At 33.4% G+C, this 16,611-nt stretch overlaps 3 protein-coding genes across 5 annotated transcripts in view; 2 read left to right on the forward strand and 1 right to left on the reverse strand.

The window, feature by feature from the left end:
- Positions 1 to 15,606, reverse strand: part of PKD (serine/threonine-protein kinase D3) — a 56,629-nt gene extending 41,023 nt beyond the window's left edge. Inside the window, exons 1-2 of one of the 3 annotated variants that reach the window (XM_085189714.1) lie at positions 15,468 to 15,605; positions 5,415 to 5,453 (exon numbers count right to left, since the gene is read on the reverse strand). The gene's annotated coding sequence lies outside the window, so the exon portion shown is untranslated. Of the gene's footprint in view, positions 1 to 5,414; positions 5,454 to 15,447 lie in introns of all 3 variants that reach the window. The other 2 variants (XM_085189712.1, XM_085189713.1) reach the window with 2 other exon arrangements.
- LOC146537084 (uncharacterized) lies at positions 983 to 9,514 on the forward strand. The gene is made up of 7 exons (XM_085189658.1): positions 983 to 1,033; positions 3,065 to 3,279; positions 3,560 to 4,258; positions 4,375 to 4,568; positions 6,997 to 7,274; positions 7,341 to 8,527; positions 9,105 to 9,514. Exons 1-7 carry the CDS (start codon positions 983 to 985, stop codon positions 9,355 to 9,357), a joined length of 2,877 nt encoding a protein of 958 aa, XP_085045784.1. The 3' UTR covers positions 9,358 to 9,514.
- Positions 9,582 to 14,892, forward strand: LOC146537085 (esterase FE4-like). The gene is made up of 4 exons (XM_085189659.1): positions 9,582 to 9,949; positions 11,464 to 11,639; positions 12,761 to 13,777; positions 14,691 to 14,892. The coding sequence occupies exons 1-4, from the start codon at positions 9,773 to 9,775 to the stop codon at positions 14,890 to 14,892; spliced, it is 1,572 nt and encodes a 523-aa protein (XP_085045785.1). The 5' UTR covers positions 9,582 to 9,772.
- Positions 15,607 to 16,611: the final 1,005 nt, after the last annotated feature.

The raw sequence follows: 16,611 nt of genomic DNA on the forward strand, positions 1-16,611 counted from the left end.
TTATTGAAATGGTAAAAAAAGAATGTAATGGTAATGATAGCGTTCAATAGTAATGTTGCTAGCTAAAAAATACTCCTTTATATACAATGAAAACTCAAAAAATAAAATATAATAATGTACCTACTTAACTTATAATTTGTATGTTTTGTAAAAATTAATAATATTTTTTTAACTTTCTTATTTAGTTTTTTATTAATACTCTTTTAAATATTTGAATAATGTCAATTGCTTAGACTATCGATATATAAATAACTCCTATTATATATTATATCTATTTTTTATAATGGTACCTACGATAAAACAAATCTTATTAGGCATCAAATTCCAACCATATTTTTTTTTATTTATCAAAAATGCAAAATTAAGTAATTTATATAGAACTAGGAACACTGAACTGCAGTCAACTCTTTTCAATAAAATTTGCTATAAGATAGAAAATAGGAGCTGATTTATTTTGTTTATAATTTTTCTTTGCAGCTCCTTTTTAAAACGTAGAACGCATAGAATTCAAGTATTGCTACGATTGTTTGTAGGAGCCTATTATATCACAGCTTAATAACTTTTAACAATTTTTATTTTTTAATTTATATAAATGGGTTTTTAAAGAAATTGATTGTTTGATCAGTAAATTGAAATAAAACCGTGGAAAAAGTTGTTTGCATATTATATTTTTACGAATTTTTACGAAAATAGATTTTGCTTTTATAAATATTATACAAATACAAGACAAAAATTGCGTCCATCGTGACGCAGTGGCACAAACGTGTGTCTGTTAACGAGTCGGTTGTGGGTTCAATTACCACTTGGACAAAATGAATTATTAAATATTTTCATTTCCGTGTTCTGGCAATAAGGAATATCAGGGTGTCTCTAGGTTCCCTGTGCCTACGCTGCCTAACTAAGCTAAAAATAATATAAAGCTGCGTGATACACTCTTACATACAAATATATTTTACAATCATAATGCCTAACGAGTTGTAAAATGATCCCTGTTTATAACAAAACTATTAGAAATTTTGCAGATTCATATCAGGTTTGTGTCGTTTCTAGTGAATATAAAAATATAGACAGTAAAAGTTGATTGTACTAGTAACACGGAAGTAATTAATATACGACAATTACTAGTTTGACTAGACTAACATTCGTTTAAAATAGATATTATTTTGTTATTAAAAAGTTTCACGCTGCATCCCGCATTTACCAGGAAAGGTAGAAGATAGGCTACCTAGAGCCAATATATTCCGTTCTCCACTTTCCTCCTGTGTGAACTTGTGTAGTGACGGAATTCGACGCCGCGGGTCCAGTCTGACAGACTCTATTTTTTGATTATATCTTTAGTGTTTTGTACCGTAATTTCTTTGCTTATAAAGCTGAATATGATATCAAATACTCTACGGTCAACTACTAAGTAACTCTACTAGCATTTATATATCGTTTTAGTTGCATTATGTATAAAACCTGTCGCGTAAATGGACCCAAAGGGCACTTCCCCTGGGCCTATAGTTATGAAATTTCGCATAAAGTGAGAACTTTCTATACAACAAAAAAGGAAGCAATGTGAAAAATTTGAATTTTAAGGTATAATAAACAAAAAGAAATTCCCCAATCTATGAAACACAAAAATTAAAAGCCGTTTGCGAGTCCACGTAATATCAGCGTACCTACGTACTCACACAACTGCTCGTACGTAACGCACCGCGTCAACATCACCGGCACGAGACTGATACTTCACACTCGCTACGAGTTATTATTTTTATAAACAATCATCAAACAACGCCGACCAACGATATTGGTTTTTTTTTATCAATTTCAAAAGTGTTATTTCTTGGGCCTAGGGAAGTATAAAATTAAATCAGGCTTCTTGTAAATTCCCTACGTTCAAAGTGTTATAGGTTTTCTAAAAAAAAGTTTAACCATTTTATTAAAAAATAAATGATTCATCCAATTTCATGAAAATTAAATACAGAAAGTCTTCATATTGTTAGTTCTTTATATTATCTATAAATTTCCGTAAATAATAATATAAAAAAATGAAATTAAAACTTGCATTACTAATACTAACGTGGTACGCCCAAACAAGTGTTCAAAGTGTGATCAGCATAGCACAAGGCAAAATCCTGGGGATACCTAGAGATGGGTTCATTTGTTACGGGGGAATCCCTTACACTTCTATTAATGGCCCTACTGGAAGGTTTAGAGTAAGTAACATCTAAAACAATATTTTTTATTATGTGTATAAAATATAATTATGTCTATAAAATATATATTTTATTTAAATTTGGTACGGTATCGGTAAAAAACGGTACTTAACACAGTGTAGTGACACTTCCCAGGTTCCCAGAATGAGAGGGCTGACGTATAAGTACAATTATGATTAAAATTATTAAAATGTGTGAAAATCACGAAAATCTATATATATATATATTACTAGCGGACCCGGACGCGGCTACGCCTGCTTGAAATATAAGAATATAATTTCTATAGAAATATAATTTCAATCTAGATGAAATGCTAAAAGTGACTATTATATTTATTTTCATAAGGATGAATATCAACATGACGCGGTAACGGACGCGGTCGCGTAGCAACGACGGTTGTTATTAACATGGCAGAATAAATTGCATGTCAAATTAGAAAGTATTTTAATTTATTAGTACATATGTGTAATGTAATATTATATAGCCTATAGCACTTCTGAAGAATGCAGCTTACATACAAAACAAAAACAAAGTAAATCGATCCAGTAGATCCAGAGATCTTAGCGTTCAAACAAACAAACAAACAAACAAACAAACAAACAAACAAACAAACAAACTCTTCCGCTTTATTATATTATAGTATATAGTATAGATTTCTAACGTACACATACATAACGGACGTTCGTATACAATTTGCATTATTTAGAGATTTATTAAAAGACAAGTGTTTTTCGTGAAATAAACGTAGTAAGTGCAAATAAAAATCTTGCAGATATCTTATGAACAATATGTTTCATTTATTAATTTAATTATTTCTGCGCTGCGATGACTTCATTACTTTGTTTTCATACTTTTTGCGGTTTAAGCGTGGTGGCATAGCACCTACATGGAAGAACGTTAGAGAGTCTCGCGAAGCCCGCTGTTACCCGAGCTCTCCCTTAGAAGAATGCTTACAGTTGGACGTCAATGTCCCTCCCGGGAAGTCCCTGCCGGTTTTAGTTTGGGTTGTTGGAGGTACCGGTCAGTATAATCCCACGAAGCTGGTTAAAGAGGGGCTCATTGTGGTGACAGTACGGCATAGGTAAGTACTAAGTACTCGTATGTGTTTTTAGTAATCGTTCAATGCGTGCATGCCGACTGGGTTGAAGGCTAAGATGAGCTTTGTGATTTTTTTGGATTTCTTAACTAGTACAAAAAAAGAAAAACTAAACATAGTCACGAGGTTTTTACTGTTTAAAATAGAAGAGAAGTAGATGTATATCAAAGTTTTATGACTGCGAGTACGTGTAACGTGGAATATATTAACATTTTTCAATTTTCCTTTTATATTATATCTTTTATATCTTTTTTATTTTGTAAAGACTGGGGCCAGCTGGCTTTTTATGTTCGAATGAAGACAAAATACCCGGCAACGCAGGGTTAAAAGATGTGCTGATGGCCTTGAGATGGGTTAGAGATAACATTGTTGCTTTCCATGGAAATCCCAATAAAGTTGTTATTGCGGGGCAAAGTTTTGGAGCTGCGATGGTGGAATCGTTAGTTATGACATCTTCAGGAAAGGATCTATTTCATGGAGCAATACTGCAGAGTGGGACTGTAATGGCTCCTTGGGCTTTCAATTTTGACGCAGAAGAACGAGCCAAGTTTTTAAGAATGCAGTTTAACGGTAGTAGAGCTATAACTACATTAGCTAAAGCTGGCGTAGCAGACATGGCGAATAAGGCTGAAGAGCTTAATTTGCCTTATTTCTCCTTTGGACTTTGTATAGAAAATTCTATGAAGAATGAAGAAATGCTTATATCTAAAACTCCAATGGATTTAATGTCTAAAGGCTCATCGAAAGTCCCTATTATGATAGGATATACAAATAATGAGGCTTACGTATTTTCTTCGATGCTTAAAGATAAAAATGTTGTGAGGAAAATGTCACATGAAATGGATTTTCTAATTCCTATGGAGTTGCAAACAGGCAAAAGGGAGATATTGCAGATGATAAAGAAAATGAAAGAAATGTACTTCGAGGACAATATGACAATGCCATCCGTACTATCTTACCACAGGTATTTATTGTGATTATTCTATTCTAAGTGTGCTTTACAATTTCCCCACATAGCAGGGTAGGATTTTTAAGTGAATACGGTAATTTAATATATACATACTATGTTCCATTTTCCAGAGATGCCTACTTTTTAAGTCATATTTATAGAAGTTTAAGACTACACGCATCGTTTGGTCGTCTAGTGTATCATTACCAGTTTTCGTATGTGGGCAATGTGGGAGTGGACGAGGAACTTGATGTTCCCAAGCTTGGTGCAGCACATTCTGATGAGTTAGCGTATTTGTTTCCCGATAAAGGACGAAATCTAAACGGTGACGATGGAATTGTGCAAAATCATTTAATTAACATCTGGTCTAATTTTGTTAAATATTTGTAAGTATAGCAGGCATTCACCATGTCATACGTAGGTATATAAAGTTATGGCGTAAAGGCGTAGGCCTATTGCATGTGATGCTAATTCGTAGACAATTTTCTTTTTTCAACTATATATTGTTATTTTTCTAAAGCCAAAGTAAAAAGATAAGTCGATATTTTCCCCTGAAGGCTTTTGGCAGTGAAAAACAACAAACCATGTATAAAAAACTGTAACAAGTATAATAATTTTTCTTCCTTATAGGAATCCAAGTGGCGCGAACAAGCAAGCGATGTGGGAGCCGGTAAACATACACGACCCTAAGGTGTTGGATATCAATATAGAATTAGATTTTATTGAATTTCCTTACAAGAAGGAAGCGCAAATGTGGGAGGACATTTACGACAAATATTACTTTGAAAGGAGGCGAATTTGAGATGCCTATAAAATAACGTTAATTTTCGTTATCGATCGCTTCTCTTTCGTTTCTCTAAGCTGTTAATACGCCTAAATTGCCTTTTTGCTGATGACAATGGTGTTTTTTTCTTTTTGTAGTATATTTTACGTGTTGGTAGAAAGCTATTTATGGATTACTAGATTTCAGCTGAGGCTTCGCCCCACGGTGAAATGGAAGTGACTAAGAATTGTATATGACAAATAGTAGCCCGCGGATACTGTGACAGCACTATAGATACAGTAGATTAAAATATGAACGATCTCAGGAGATTAGGGCATTCGACCAAACTAGGTCTTCTATGTATAGATAAAAGAAAGAAGTTTATCCAAAAGTGACGATTGCACCTACCTTCATCAGTTTCGTGTATGGGAAATTCTGTAACCTTACCTGTAACAAAGCGATGTTAAATTAAGTAAATATTTTTTATGCAGTTTGTTCGATTTACATACTTATAGATATATAAAGTACGAGTATGTAAATTATATACACATTTAGTGAAAGAATAGTTTGATATATAAAATATATATAAACGTAAATAAAGTAAATATAACATATAACATAATATGTAGGTATATATATTTTATATTTATTGACAACAAGTCAAATATGCTGTCTTTACGTATGAAAATGTTTAACGTAGCAAGATCTGAACCCACGCCTCTTGGAACATCCATTTTTTATAGGTTTTCTAAAATAATATTTTATTTTCCTGAATGTTTAAAATGTTAAAAGCACAGTAGTATCTACCTACCTATATATACACGTTAAAGCTCAGTTCTTGGTGAACAATGTTTCATATTACCCAATCGACAACAGACAAAACAGACTAAATAAACAGACAAAAAGCTGTGTGTTTATGACAATCTCAAGTGGGGTGATAATATTTGATAAGGATGCTTATTGCCGATAATAAAATAAGTTTGGTACTATCGAGACAAAATTACAATACTAAATATAACAAAAGTTCTCTATAATTATATGTGTGAAGTCTTTTTTTTTGGCGTTAAACTTTTTTGGGAACCTAGTGTTAAGTGGCAGAACTTAACGCCGCTCTTTCTTATTACTAGAGCGACGAATCATAATCGAACCCACAACCGTCACGTTTATAGTTTGACACTGTTCACTGCGCCACGATAGCCAAATATATACTCGCAGGAACTCAACGCTGCACTTTGTCGCTAGAATAATTTCTTGCATCAACAAAAGTATAAGCTTATTCAAATATAGGAACATCGAGTGAAGTTGGAGCGTCTATGTAAAATATATTTATGATAGAAAATTTAATTAAAACCGTTGGACCGTTCTCAGTGGAATAACGTAAACATCAGCACACTGACGACATTCACGTGACAGACAAAAAATTAATTGCTTCTTTTAATACAAGTTTTTTTCCAATACGAAAACATGAAATATTTCCATCAAACTATTAAGAATAACGTTAATAATATTGAATTATAAATAAAACTATAAAACAATTATATTAGTTGTTTAACTGTAAACACGACGGTTGTGAGTTCGTTTCCCACTGTAAGGAACAAATTATGATATTTTTTAATGTTTATTTATAAAGATAAAAATATAGGAACACAATATCACAGTGTTCTCGTATAGCAAAATAGGCAGAAGGAATTTAGTGTTAAGACACTCTGTGCCTTCCAAACTTTCCACTTCATTTTCGAGGCATCGGGTCTAGTAGTAGCGGAACCCATCGACGCGCTACGTCTACTATACTAGGTAAATGTAAATAAATTGAATATAATAATTCTTCCAAATGAGAATCGAACCCGCAACCGTTGCGTTTACAGTCAAACTCAATCAATAATACAATGAAGAACCTATTTTCCTCTGGTAATAATTTGTGTACTTAATATTACATGGGGTGATCGATGGAGTGGTTTTGGCGTGAACCAGTTTTGGGCGTCGTATTAAGCACGAGGCCCGCCGCTCTCGTCGCCATGGCTGCTATATAGACTGTTAATGACATTCACAAAAATGTGGCAAGTCTTGTTTCTCGCTGCCAGCGTCTACTCTAATTCCATTGTCATCGATAATATTATTGAAGTTGATGAATTGAACGACGGTAAAGATGGCGACGAGAAATACGTTTTTCGAACTGAACACGGACCCGTAAGAGGATATGAGAATAATGATGTTTTAGAATTTTTTGATATACCCTATGGAGCTTTTACTGCGGAATTACCATTTCAAGTAAGGATTTTTTTATATATTTAATTGTCTACAAATACCTAGTATTTTTCATTATATTTATTTCAGAATCCCTCGAAACCACAATCATGGGAAACAACACGTGAAAAAACGGAGCACTCCTCGCGATGCCCCCAAGTTAATGAAGATAACGCATACGTAGGAACCATTGAATGTTTAACTTTAAGTATTTTCAAACCTGTAAACGCTACAGACGCTGACGTCGTATTCCATGTACACGATAGCCAATTCAATAGTGGTAGCGGCGATCCGCTGAAGTATATACCAAAACGTCTAGTTTCAGAAGAGTTAATAGTTGTTTTACCTAATTATAGATTAGGACCGTTAGGATTTTTGTGTCTTCAAAATGAGATTGCTCCTGGAAATGCTGGCCTTAAAGATCTAACTTTAGCTTTAGAGTGGACTTATAGCAATGTCAAGACGTTTGGTGGGAAGCCTTCCAATATAGTAGTAAGTGGGTCAGGTGCAGGTGGTGCGCTAGTTGAGTATCTATTACTATCACAAAGCTCTAACAAATTCATATCTAAGGCTATTACTGAAAGTGGCTTCACTCTCTCTCCGTGGGCACTAGACAGAAATCCATTGAATACAGCCACGACATTAATGAATAAATTGAATCGAAATGAATCTAGTAATATGAATACTACATTCAAAGAGGTTGATATAGAAGTTGTAGCGAGAGCTTCTGGTGATCTTCATTTCCGGCCATGCATTGAATTGGAAGGAGGATTCCTCAATCAAACGCCCTGGTCACTTCTGAAAGGCGAAAAATTCGAAAAACCCCACATGCTGGGATCAGCCAGTCAAGCCGCTATGGAAAAAGCTTTACAATATACAGAACAGACTTTATTACAATTAAATGACAATACAACACTACTGTTGCCACATGATCTTAAATTTAATAGCGGCACAGAAAAGGAAAACCTCGGAAAACGAGTGAAAGATTTATACTTTGGTGAGAATAACATTACAATAAATAATTTGGAGATACTTTCGCAATGTTTCAGCGATAGTAACTATCTTTATCCTGGAATACGAGGTGCTAGATTATTTTTAAATGGTGGCGCTAAAGTATTTTTTTATGAATATTCGTACGGACGAACGAACCCCATTGCTGGTGCCAAGCGAGGTGATTATGTAAGTCATGTATTTAGCAAACCGGAAGACACGCCTGCAAATGTTTTAACTATGTCAAATAAAATTTTAAAATTATGGTCCAGTTTTGTCAAAAATGGGTAAGTTTTTTAGTTTATTTTCTGTTAAATTTTAATTAAACAGAAAAAGTTTATGTTACAAGTTTTACGACGACTTCTATTATATTTATTAAAAAAAATAAAATGCACTAAATTACACAAATGCGTACAGTTTTGTTATAAGCAAGTTTTAGTAACATTAAATTTGTTTTTTTGTTATGTCGGTTATATTTGATTGATAAACAATTGATAATGTAAATATGTTCAATACTTTTATAGTGTTCTATGAGAAAAGTAAAAAAAAACATTATAGGAAAATTATAAAAAAATGAGACACTCGAACCCGCACAAATTGGGAACCGTCCAAGCGCTCTGATTACTCAGCCATAATACTACATCCTTATACGCTTGTTATGTAGCCTATAGCACTCAGTTACGCAAAAATAAGTTTTTAATTTATATTGCAAATAATGAAGATACAGGAAGTACATATCGACGCCGGTAACCCATTTTGTGTATGCCTTTTTTTGAGATACGACAAAATCGCTTTCTGGCGTCGAACATATTTGAATATAAATTATAAAAAGATTTAAATATTATAACATTGTTTCTGTTAAAGCGAGCCATCTGTTGAAAGCATACTATGGACTAACATGACAGTGGGGGCAGCCACGGAGGAGGAATGGCTTTCTATCGGCGATTTCATCCGCGTGCAGGGAGGATACCACATCGAGAGAATGAAACTTTGGGATGAAATTTACGAAAAGCACTATGTCGAACTTAATTCCAGTTTCAACCTTAAACCTTCAATTTATATTTCAATATGTTGTCTAATTTTATTATTGGACAGGCGCAAACAGCACCTAATGTAATAAAAATAATTATTAATATTAAGAAAACGACTAAAGCGAGAAAAATGGTACTTTTATAACTATTATATTTCCTATGAACTACACAACTATATGCCATGAATTTATTCTTTTATTATAAGTGGAAAAATATAACGTAATAAAACTTATTATACTTATTAATTATGCATTATTCATTTCATTTTCACAGTTTTAGGTAAAAATACCCAAAAGGAGAACAAGCCGACGATAAACTAATTTAATAAGGATACGGCAACGCTGCGATGCGTAATAATACGATAATATAAACACAGGGTGGATGTTTGGATTGGGTGGCGTATTGTTTTGATAACACCATGTATAAACTAATTCACTTAAGGAAATTAACTCACATCAATCGCATCACATCCATTATCGAGTGCACTTTTGGAAAGTTCCAATGATTTTTAACCGGATTAGTTTAAGTTTAGTGATCATCCACCTGTTGGAGACTGTGTGCCGGCTAGTGGTGACGACGCAGGGAACGGTGCGGGGGCACTACGTCCCCCGGCCTGCGCACCACGCCTTCCTCGGGGTGCCCTACGCCCGCCCGCCCACGCGCCGCGATAGGTTTAAGGTCAGCGTCATTTGTTGATACCAATCTAATTTGCAACGTTGTTACCCTTATTGGGGACGTTGGTTATATTTTGTTTTGTTTACTTGATACAGTCTGTGTTGATGTTGAGGCCGTCGCGTGATATATACAACAATAGTGAATTTAGTATCTAGATAAAAAAACATTTTTAATTAATGATGTAGACCTAATAAAATAATTGAAATATTTTTAAGACTGTGTGAAGTATTTGATGACTCTATTCTTCTCTCTACTCCATACAACGTGGTGATCGTAGGTTCAATCTTGGGTGGAGACAATATTAAAAGAATACAAATAATATAAAATAAAATGCCCTCGCTCCGGAATAAATTAAATTTAATACTGTACTCTTCTTCGTAAAACATTTGTAATAAAATAGCAACTTGTATTTTACTGTATAACTTAAGCGAGTTTGTACGTTCGTTGGAAAATTCCCAAGACACTGACAATAGTGGCAACTACATATTTTATTCTAGATTCTAGTGTTTAGACATTCTGTTGTCCATTTTCTGCTAGAATTCAAGACATTACGCGTCAAATATCTGAATTCAAAGCCGAACTTCTGGATCGAACCCACAAGCTTCATTTTACAGGGCAATACGTTACTGCGCCACGACAGCCTCAATTATATAGTTTTTTATTAAGCTTGAAAAAATTCCGGAAACTGGAACAGTCATCTCGTGTATTACGTTCCGAGAACATGTTCCAACTGCAATGAAACGTCACTAATTTCCAGTTTCCACCACCACATTACCACCATCGCCATTACAAAAATTAATATCAACGACATACATTTCAAAAATCATTACAACCTATTATGTTTGTCACGGCGACACGGCGAGCAATATCCGGTGGAGAGATTGATGATAAGAGAGACAATATAACGCCAGGTCGACGGCGTGACGCGTGACGCGTGACGCGTGATGGGATGGATCGCTAATTGATTGTGAAAGCTTATTTGACTTCGCGTGTGTTGTGAAGTACGTCCTACCTCCCTATCTACATATTGTGTGCGGTATTTTGTCATTACGTTAAGAGCTTACATTAATACTGTGTTAATTATACAAGCGACAATAGAAGGTACCGCCTACATCGATTATATGATACTATATTTTTGTTAACATTTTTTCTTCTGCTTTACTGGAGAAAGCAGAGAAAATACTATTTGTGTTTATTGAAAGACATTACTTGGACTTGGAATTGGAAATAGAGATTTTGTTGTTTATTTCAACAGCTTCGCGATAACATTAAATATAAATTTTATAGTTATTATTTACTGTTTAATATAAATATGTGTTTTTATATAATATGATCCTTTTTTAATTTATAAATTATGTTGCGAGAAATTTGATCTAATTTTGATTTTTAAATGGAAACTTAACGTTGCATGTGAATTATTCATTCCGTATATTTTCCAAACAATATATTAAAATGACATTAAATATCATATTTCTAAATCAGTAATCTCTAGAAATTTACAAATATATTAAATGAAGGCACCAAAGCCGCCCGAACCCTGGACCGGCATCTTCGAAGCCACTCATCGTATCAAGTGTCCGCAGCCAGATGGCTCAGGAGAAGAGAACTGCTTAATACTAAATGTATTCACGCCGGTGAATGCGGTATCTTTGCCCGTACTTGTTCATTTTCACGATGGAGGGTTCCAAAAAGGGTAAGAATAATAGTCTTAATTCATATTAAAGCATTCAACTCTTCTATTAGATTTAAACGAATAGACAAGGATTTTTAGATGGATTAGACGCCGTCGTGGCAGAGCATCTGGCTTTAAGCGCGACGGTCGTGGGTTCGATTCCTACTTGGATAAAATCGCGTTCCACTACTCAACACATAACGAACGGATGAACCTTAACGTAGCCTTAACACTAGGTATGCTCTCTCTGCCTACCCTGTTATTTTTGGGACACACACGCTGTGTTGCTAGCTAGCTATAGTGCAATACATCTATATTGTAGAATATTCTAATTCTATTCTATTTTAAAAAGTAAATTGGAAACATAAATAAAATGCTAAAAAGGCTGACGGGTAAAGTGATATCCGTGGGCGGTATCGAGATCGCTATTAATTAGCCGTCATCATGTCCACTGCAGACCTGCGGACGGCCGCCGCTTGCCAAAATCTTCATATAACATTACATCATGTCTGTTATCTTATAAAGTTCTAAATTAATATATATTTTAAAGTTGCCTTTGCAGTTGCTCATATGATTTTTTTATTATTATTTTCTTTGTGTGGCGGGACAGCGTGACTTCGATAATTGTGGGTTCAACTCTTATTCAGAGGAATGTATTAATTCACTTCCTCGCTCCGGTGACAAACCGCGGCGTTGACTTCCTATGTATCATTAACCAATCAGTTATGGTCGAATTTGTCGTGCCTACATATAGGTACATATAGTTGCGAATTATTTTCGCAATGCAGTCGCTTGTCGACAGGTAAACGACTCTGCAAGATTTTTTAATAGTGGATAAAGAGCCATTATTCAAATTACATCTCGAATGTCAATAACATATATTTCTATTTAGTGTTTTTTTAGAAAAGTATAAGAAATTGAACGGAGAGCGGACGGACTCAATCTCGTGCCAGTTGGGAGCCGTTCGAACAATATAAACAAACCACTAACCTATACGTTCTCATCAAGCTACGTCGAAGTTAAAATGTTATAAAGTTCGTGAATATTAAGAAAACCTTCGGTCACAGTGTTTCTCATAAGCCAACATATTATTACCATTGGCATAAGTGGTTGTTATTTAATATACATTTGTAAATTTGCAGGTGGGGTAGCTTTAAAGGTCCGGAAAGGTTACTCGATCAAGGTTTTGTAACAGTCACTTTCAATTATCGGCTAGGCGTATTAGGATTTCTATGCTTAGGCTTAGAAGAAGTGCCTGGCAACGCTGGCTTGAAGGACCAAATAGCTGCCCTTTATTGGATACAGAGGAACATTGCGAAATTCGGTGGAAATTCCTCTGACATTACCGTTTATGGTATTGGCTCGGGTGCAGCTTCTATAGAAATTTTACTATTGTCTGGACAAACTAAGGAGCTTATTCACAAGGTTATCTTAGAATCAGGTTCCGCCTTGTCACCATCTTCTATTACTCATGATCCTTATTCAGATAGTCATGATGTCGCCAGTTATTTAGGATACGAGGGACAAGATGATGCCACTAGTTTAAGTAACTTTTATTATAAGCTCCCAATTAAAAAATTAACTAATACATCCAAAAACTTCTTACCATGCATAGAAAAAGATTACTATTCAACACACAGTTTACTAAACACCGACCCTAGAGACATACTGAAAAGTGGGAAATACCACCATGTACCTATGATGGTAGTGTATTCAAGTGCTGAACAAGTTTCAATAATCTCGGAAAATATTGCTATGTTTAAGACAGTACCAGAATATTTTGAAAATCTACTTCCAAATGACTTGGCTTATAGCAGCAATGATGTAAAGTACAAAATAGCTAAGTTAGTAAAAGATTTTTATTTTAATGAAGCAGATTTAGCAGAAAATGTTGTACAAAGCTATGTGGACTATGTAAATGACATATTTTTGGTATACCCTTTAATAAAATCAATAACACACCATGCAAAGGAGAGGTCAGTGTTTTTAATGAAATTTATTTATAAAAGAAAATTGAATGAGAATAGTAATTTTGGCATTCATGGTGCCACACACAGTGATGTGTTCAAGTACATTACTTCAAGTAGAAACTTAGATGACCCGGATGAAATTATAGTAGAGACAATACTCACTTTGTTTACTAACTTCATAAGAATGAGGTATGATTATTGTTAAAATCATTCAATTAAATATTTTAGTAAAAACATATGGACTAAAGTTAAGTCAACATAATATTTAGACAATCCATTCCCCATGCACTGTCTAATTATTGGGACAATGTATGTTGAGTAGCAGTTGTTACTAAAGTGAAGAAATTAAAATTATATATTTCTTTCACCAAGTGGGAATCAAACCCACAACACATTGTGCAGTGACAGGAAAATTATTTAAAGAAATGAAAATTCTTTCAATGCAAGGAAATAATTTTCATTTCTTCACTTTAGTAACAAGACAAAGCACAACATTGAGTTCTGCTACTCAACACACATTATCTCAATAATTAGGCAGTGCATGGGGAATGGATTATCTAAATACTAAGTTCTTCTGTCTCCTCTGCTATCTGTGGGATACAGCATGAACCTAAAAAAATGTTCACCATATAGTATGTCAAGATCATATTATCTTGCATATTTACTATATTTTTTCAATTTCACATTGTATTCAATTATCAACTAATGTTAAAACACCATTACCTATTTTCCTCTTGAATTGAGAACACAATGGCATTTTGTGGGAAACTCAATGACTTTGTTTAGTTTAGAGGGGGGAAATACAAATAGTTCATTCCCCAAGGTGGGATTAAATGGATAACCATCAATATCCAAGCAAGTTTTTTAGCTTTATGCTATATTCCACACAAAACTGGGTAGACAGAAAGAATGTAAGAACCAAGTGTTAAGACAGTCCCTTCCCATTAAGACATTCCCATTTTCTGCCAAATTCTGTAGACACATTGTGAGTTCTACCTGAGTGGTAGTGGTTGTGTTTAGTCACATTTTTGTACTGCTGCACTACAATTGGACTGTAAGTTAGCATTACAAATGTACTTAATATTAATTTGAATATTTTCAGAGACCCTACACCATTGACAACTGAGCTGGTTACGGAAATATGGGAGCCAATTGTCCCTCATGTGTTAGATGGGAAAGTCATTTTGCATAAAATTAATTGCTTAGTATTTGGTAAATCAATGAGAAATGAAGAGATGTCTGGACAACAATTTATATTTTGGGATCAAATTTATGAAAAATTTTACATTAACACAAGAGAATAATTTGTTAACACTTAAACAAAATAAATTAATTGATTTTATTACATATTTTTATAATATAATATCTTCAAAAAATATTCTCTAACATCAAACATATTGCAACTGCTACTCAGCAAACATTGTATTAAATTTTAAGTAAATTCTATACAGTAACTAAAAATATACTGAGTGTTTATTCAGTACAGAGAAATTGTAAAATTAAATGTACAAGGTACTCAACTCAACTCAAGGTAAATATAAAATATAAGGACCATAACTATGTTTAGAGAACTTTGAGAATAATATTTTATGAAAAGTTAGAAGACAAGAGGCATATTATTTAAGTTATTGCTTTGCGTATGTGGTTTTTCTATGTTTTGTGACGAATGTGCGAACAACGTGCATCCGTGTTGCTGTCGTAATCGAAACGGATATTAAAACTAAATTAATAGAAAATTATCTGTATTAACAATACAGTACACAAAGATAATATATAAAAAAACTGTTTTTTAAAGATTAAAATTATTAACTTAACATGAGTAATAATGTAATTGTAAGCAAAACTTATACTTGACGTACCCAAAAACAAATACCGTTACCTGATCAATCAGCCGGAGATGGGAGACAGGTCCAGTGCAGCATCCACTTATAAACACTATAGCATAATTAACTTATTATTTCTAAATGTTATTACTCATTCGTCATTAGATTTAATTGATAAAATCAACAAGTATTTTAATATACAAAAGGCAAAACAAGGACCGCCCGTCACATTTCACTCCACTGACATGACATGACGTGAGATACGTTCGGAAGTACCGTTCTAATGACATAGATCAAGATATCGTTTGCTCTGAAAAAGTTTTTAAACATAAATATTTTTATGTTATATTGCAGGTTAAAATATAATTAAATATATATCACAGAAAATAACAAGCAATATTATGATTAATAATCATAACCGAACCCATAATAAGCCAATAAAGAATAGTTGATCAGTTCCTAAAATTATTTCAATGAAATTAGATAAAACCTTATATAATTAAATTAATTTTGTTTTTCCCCGTCTACTTATGTTTTCTTTCCAAATTACCACAAATATAATGTACAAGAAATTTGTATTTAAATGTAAATTTTGCTAAATTGTATAAATTATTAGCAATATGGAGTTTAAGATAGATTGCTATATTCCTTATGTTGTTCCCCGAGTGGGAATCAAAAGTCACACAGCGATCTTCTTCTAGATTGATACTTATTACTTAAGTACGTATAATTGTTGTTTCTTATATACGTTTCAATTATTTATCTTTAACAAGCGATTTTTATATTACGCGTGGATGATAGCCTGCTGTTGTTAAGAATAAGCTTAAAACATTTTAATTAGTAGGAAGTTTTAAGGAATATTTTTAAAAGTCGTCCAATTTCATGAAATATCATTGTAGATTTATTTTTTAGTTGTTATTGCTATGGATTTCTTTTTTAATCTTCATTATAATTTACGGTTATTTTATTTTCCGTTTCTCGTTAAAAAAAAGATAATCTATAGTGTACAGAGAAATTGAACTCGCCCTTTAACGAGACACATTTATTTCTTCCTTTTTATAGAAATACTTTTTTTTAATAAAAATAATATAATTATATTCCTCGAAGGAATTCAAGCCAAATCGTGTGACAACCGGCATCCCTGAATCTCTTTTATTTGTGATATATATAATATTATTATTAAATAAAATACTCATATTG

The sequence above is a fragment of the Heliconius melpomene genome, chromosome 8 (assembly GCF_056956725.1).
Source record: "Heliconius melpomene rosina isolate 202511_hmr_F chromosome 8, ASM5695672v1, whole genome shotgun sequence".
In the NCBI taxonomy this organism is placed as follows: Eukaryota; Metazoa; Arthropoda; class Insecta; order Lepidoptera; family Nymphalidae; genus Heliconius; species Heliconius melpomene.

Bases quoted from the DNA above. Each gene is read 5' to 3' on its own strand.
- LOC146537085 (XM_085189659.1), top strand. From the start codon at position 9,773: ATGATTTTTAACCGGATTAGTTTAAGTTTAGTGATCATCCACCTGTTG. The intron at 9,950-11,463 runs GTCAGCGTCATT...TATTAAATGAAG, and splicing joins CGCGCCGCGATAGGTTTAAG to GCACCAAAGCCGCCCGAACC. The intron at 13,778-14,690 runs GTATGATTATTG...GAATATTTTCAG, and splicing joins ACTAACTTCATAAGAATGAG to AGACCCTACACCATTGACAA.
- LOC146537084 (XM_085189658.1), top strand. From the start codon at position 983: ATGATCCCTGTTTATAACAAAACTATTAGAAATTTTGCAGATTCATAT. The intron at 1,034-3,064 runs GTTTGTGTCGTT...TTGCGGTTTAAG, and splicing joins ATTTTGCAGATTCATATCAG to CGTGGTGGCATAGCACCTAC. The intron at 3,280-3,559 runs GTAAGTACTAAG...TATTTTGTAAAG, and splicing joins GTGGTGACAGTACGGCATAG to ACTGGGGCCAGCTGGCTTTT.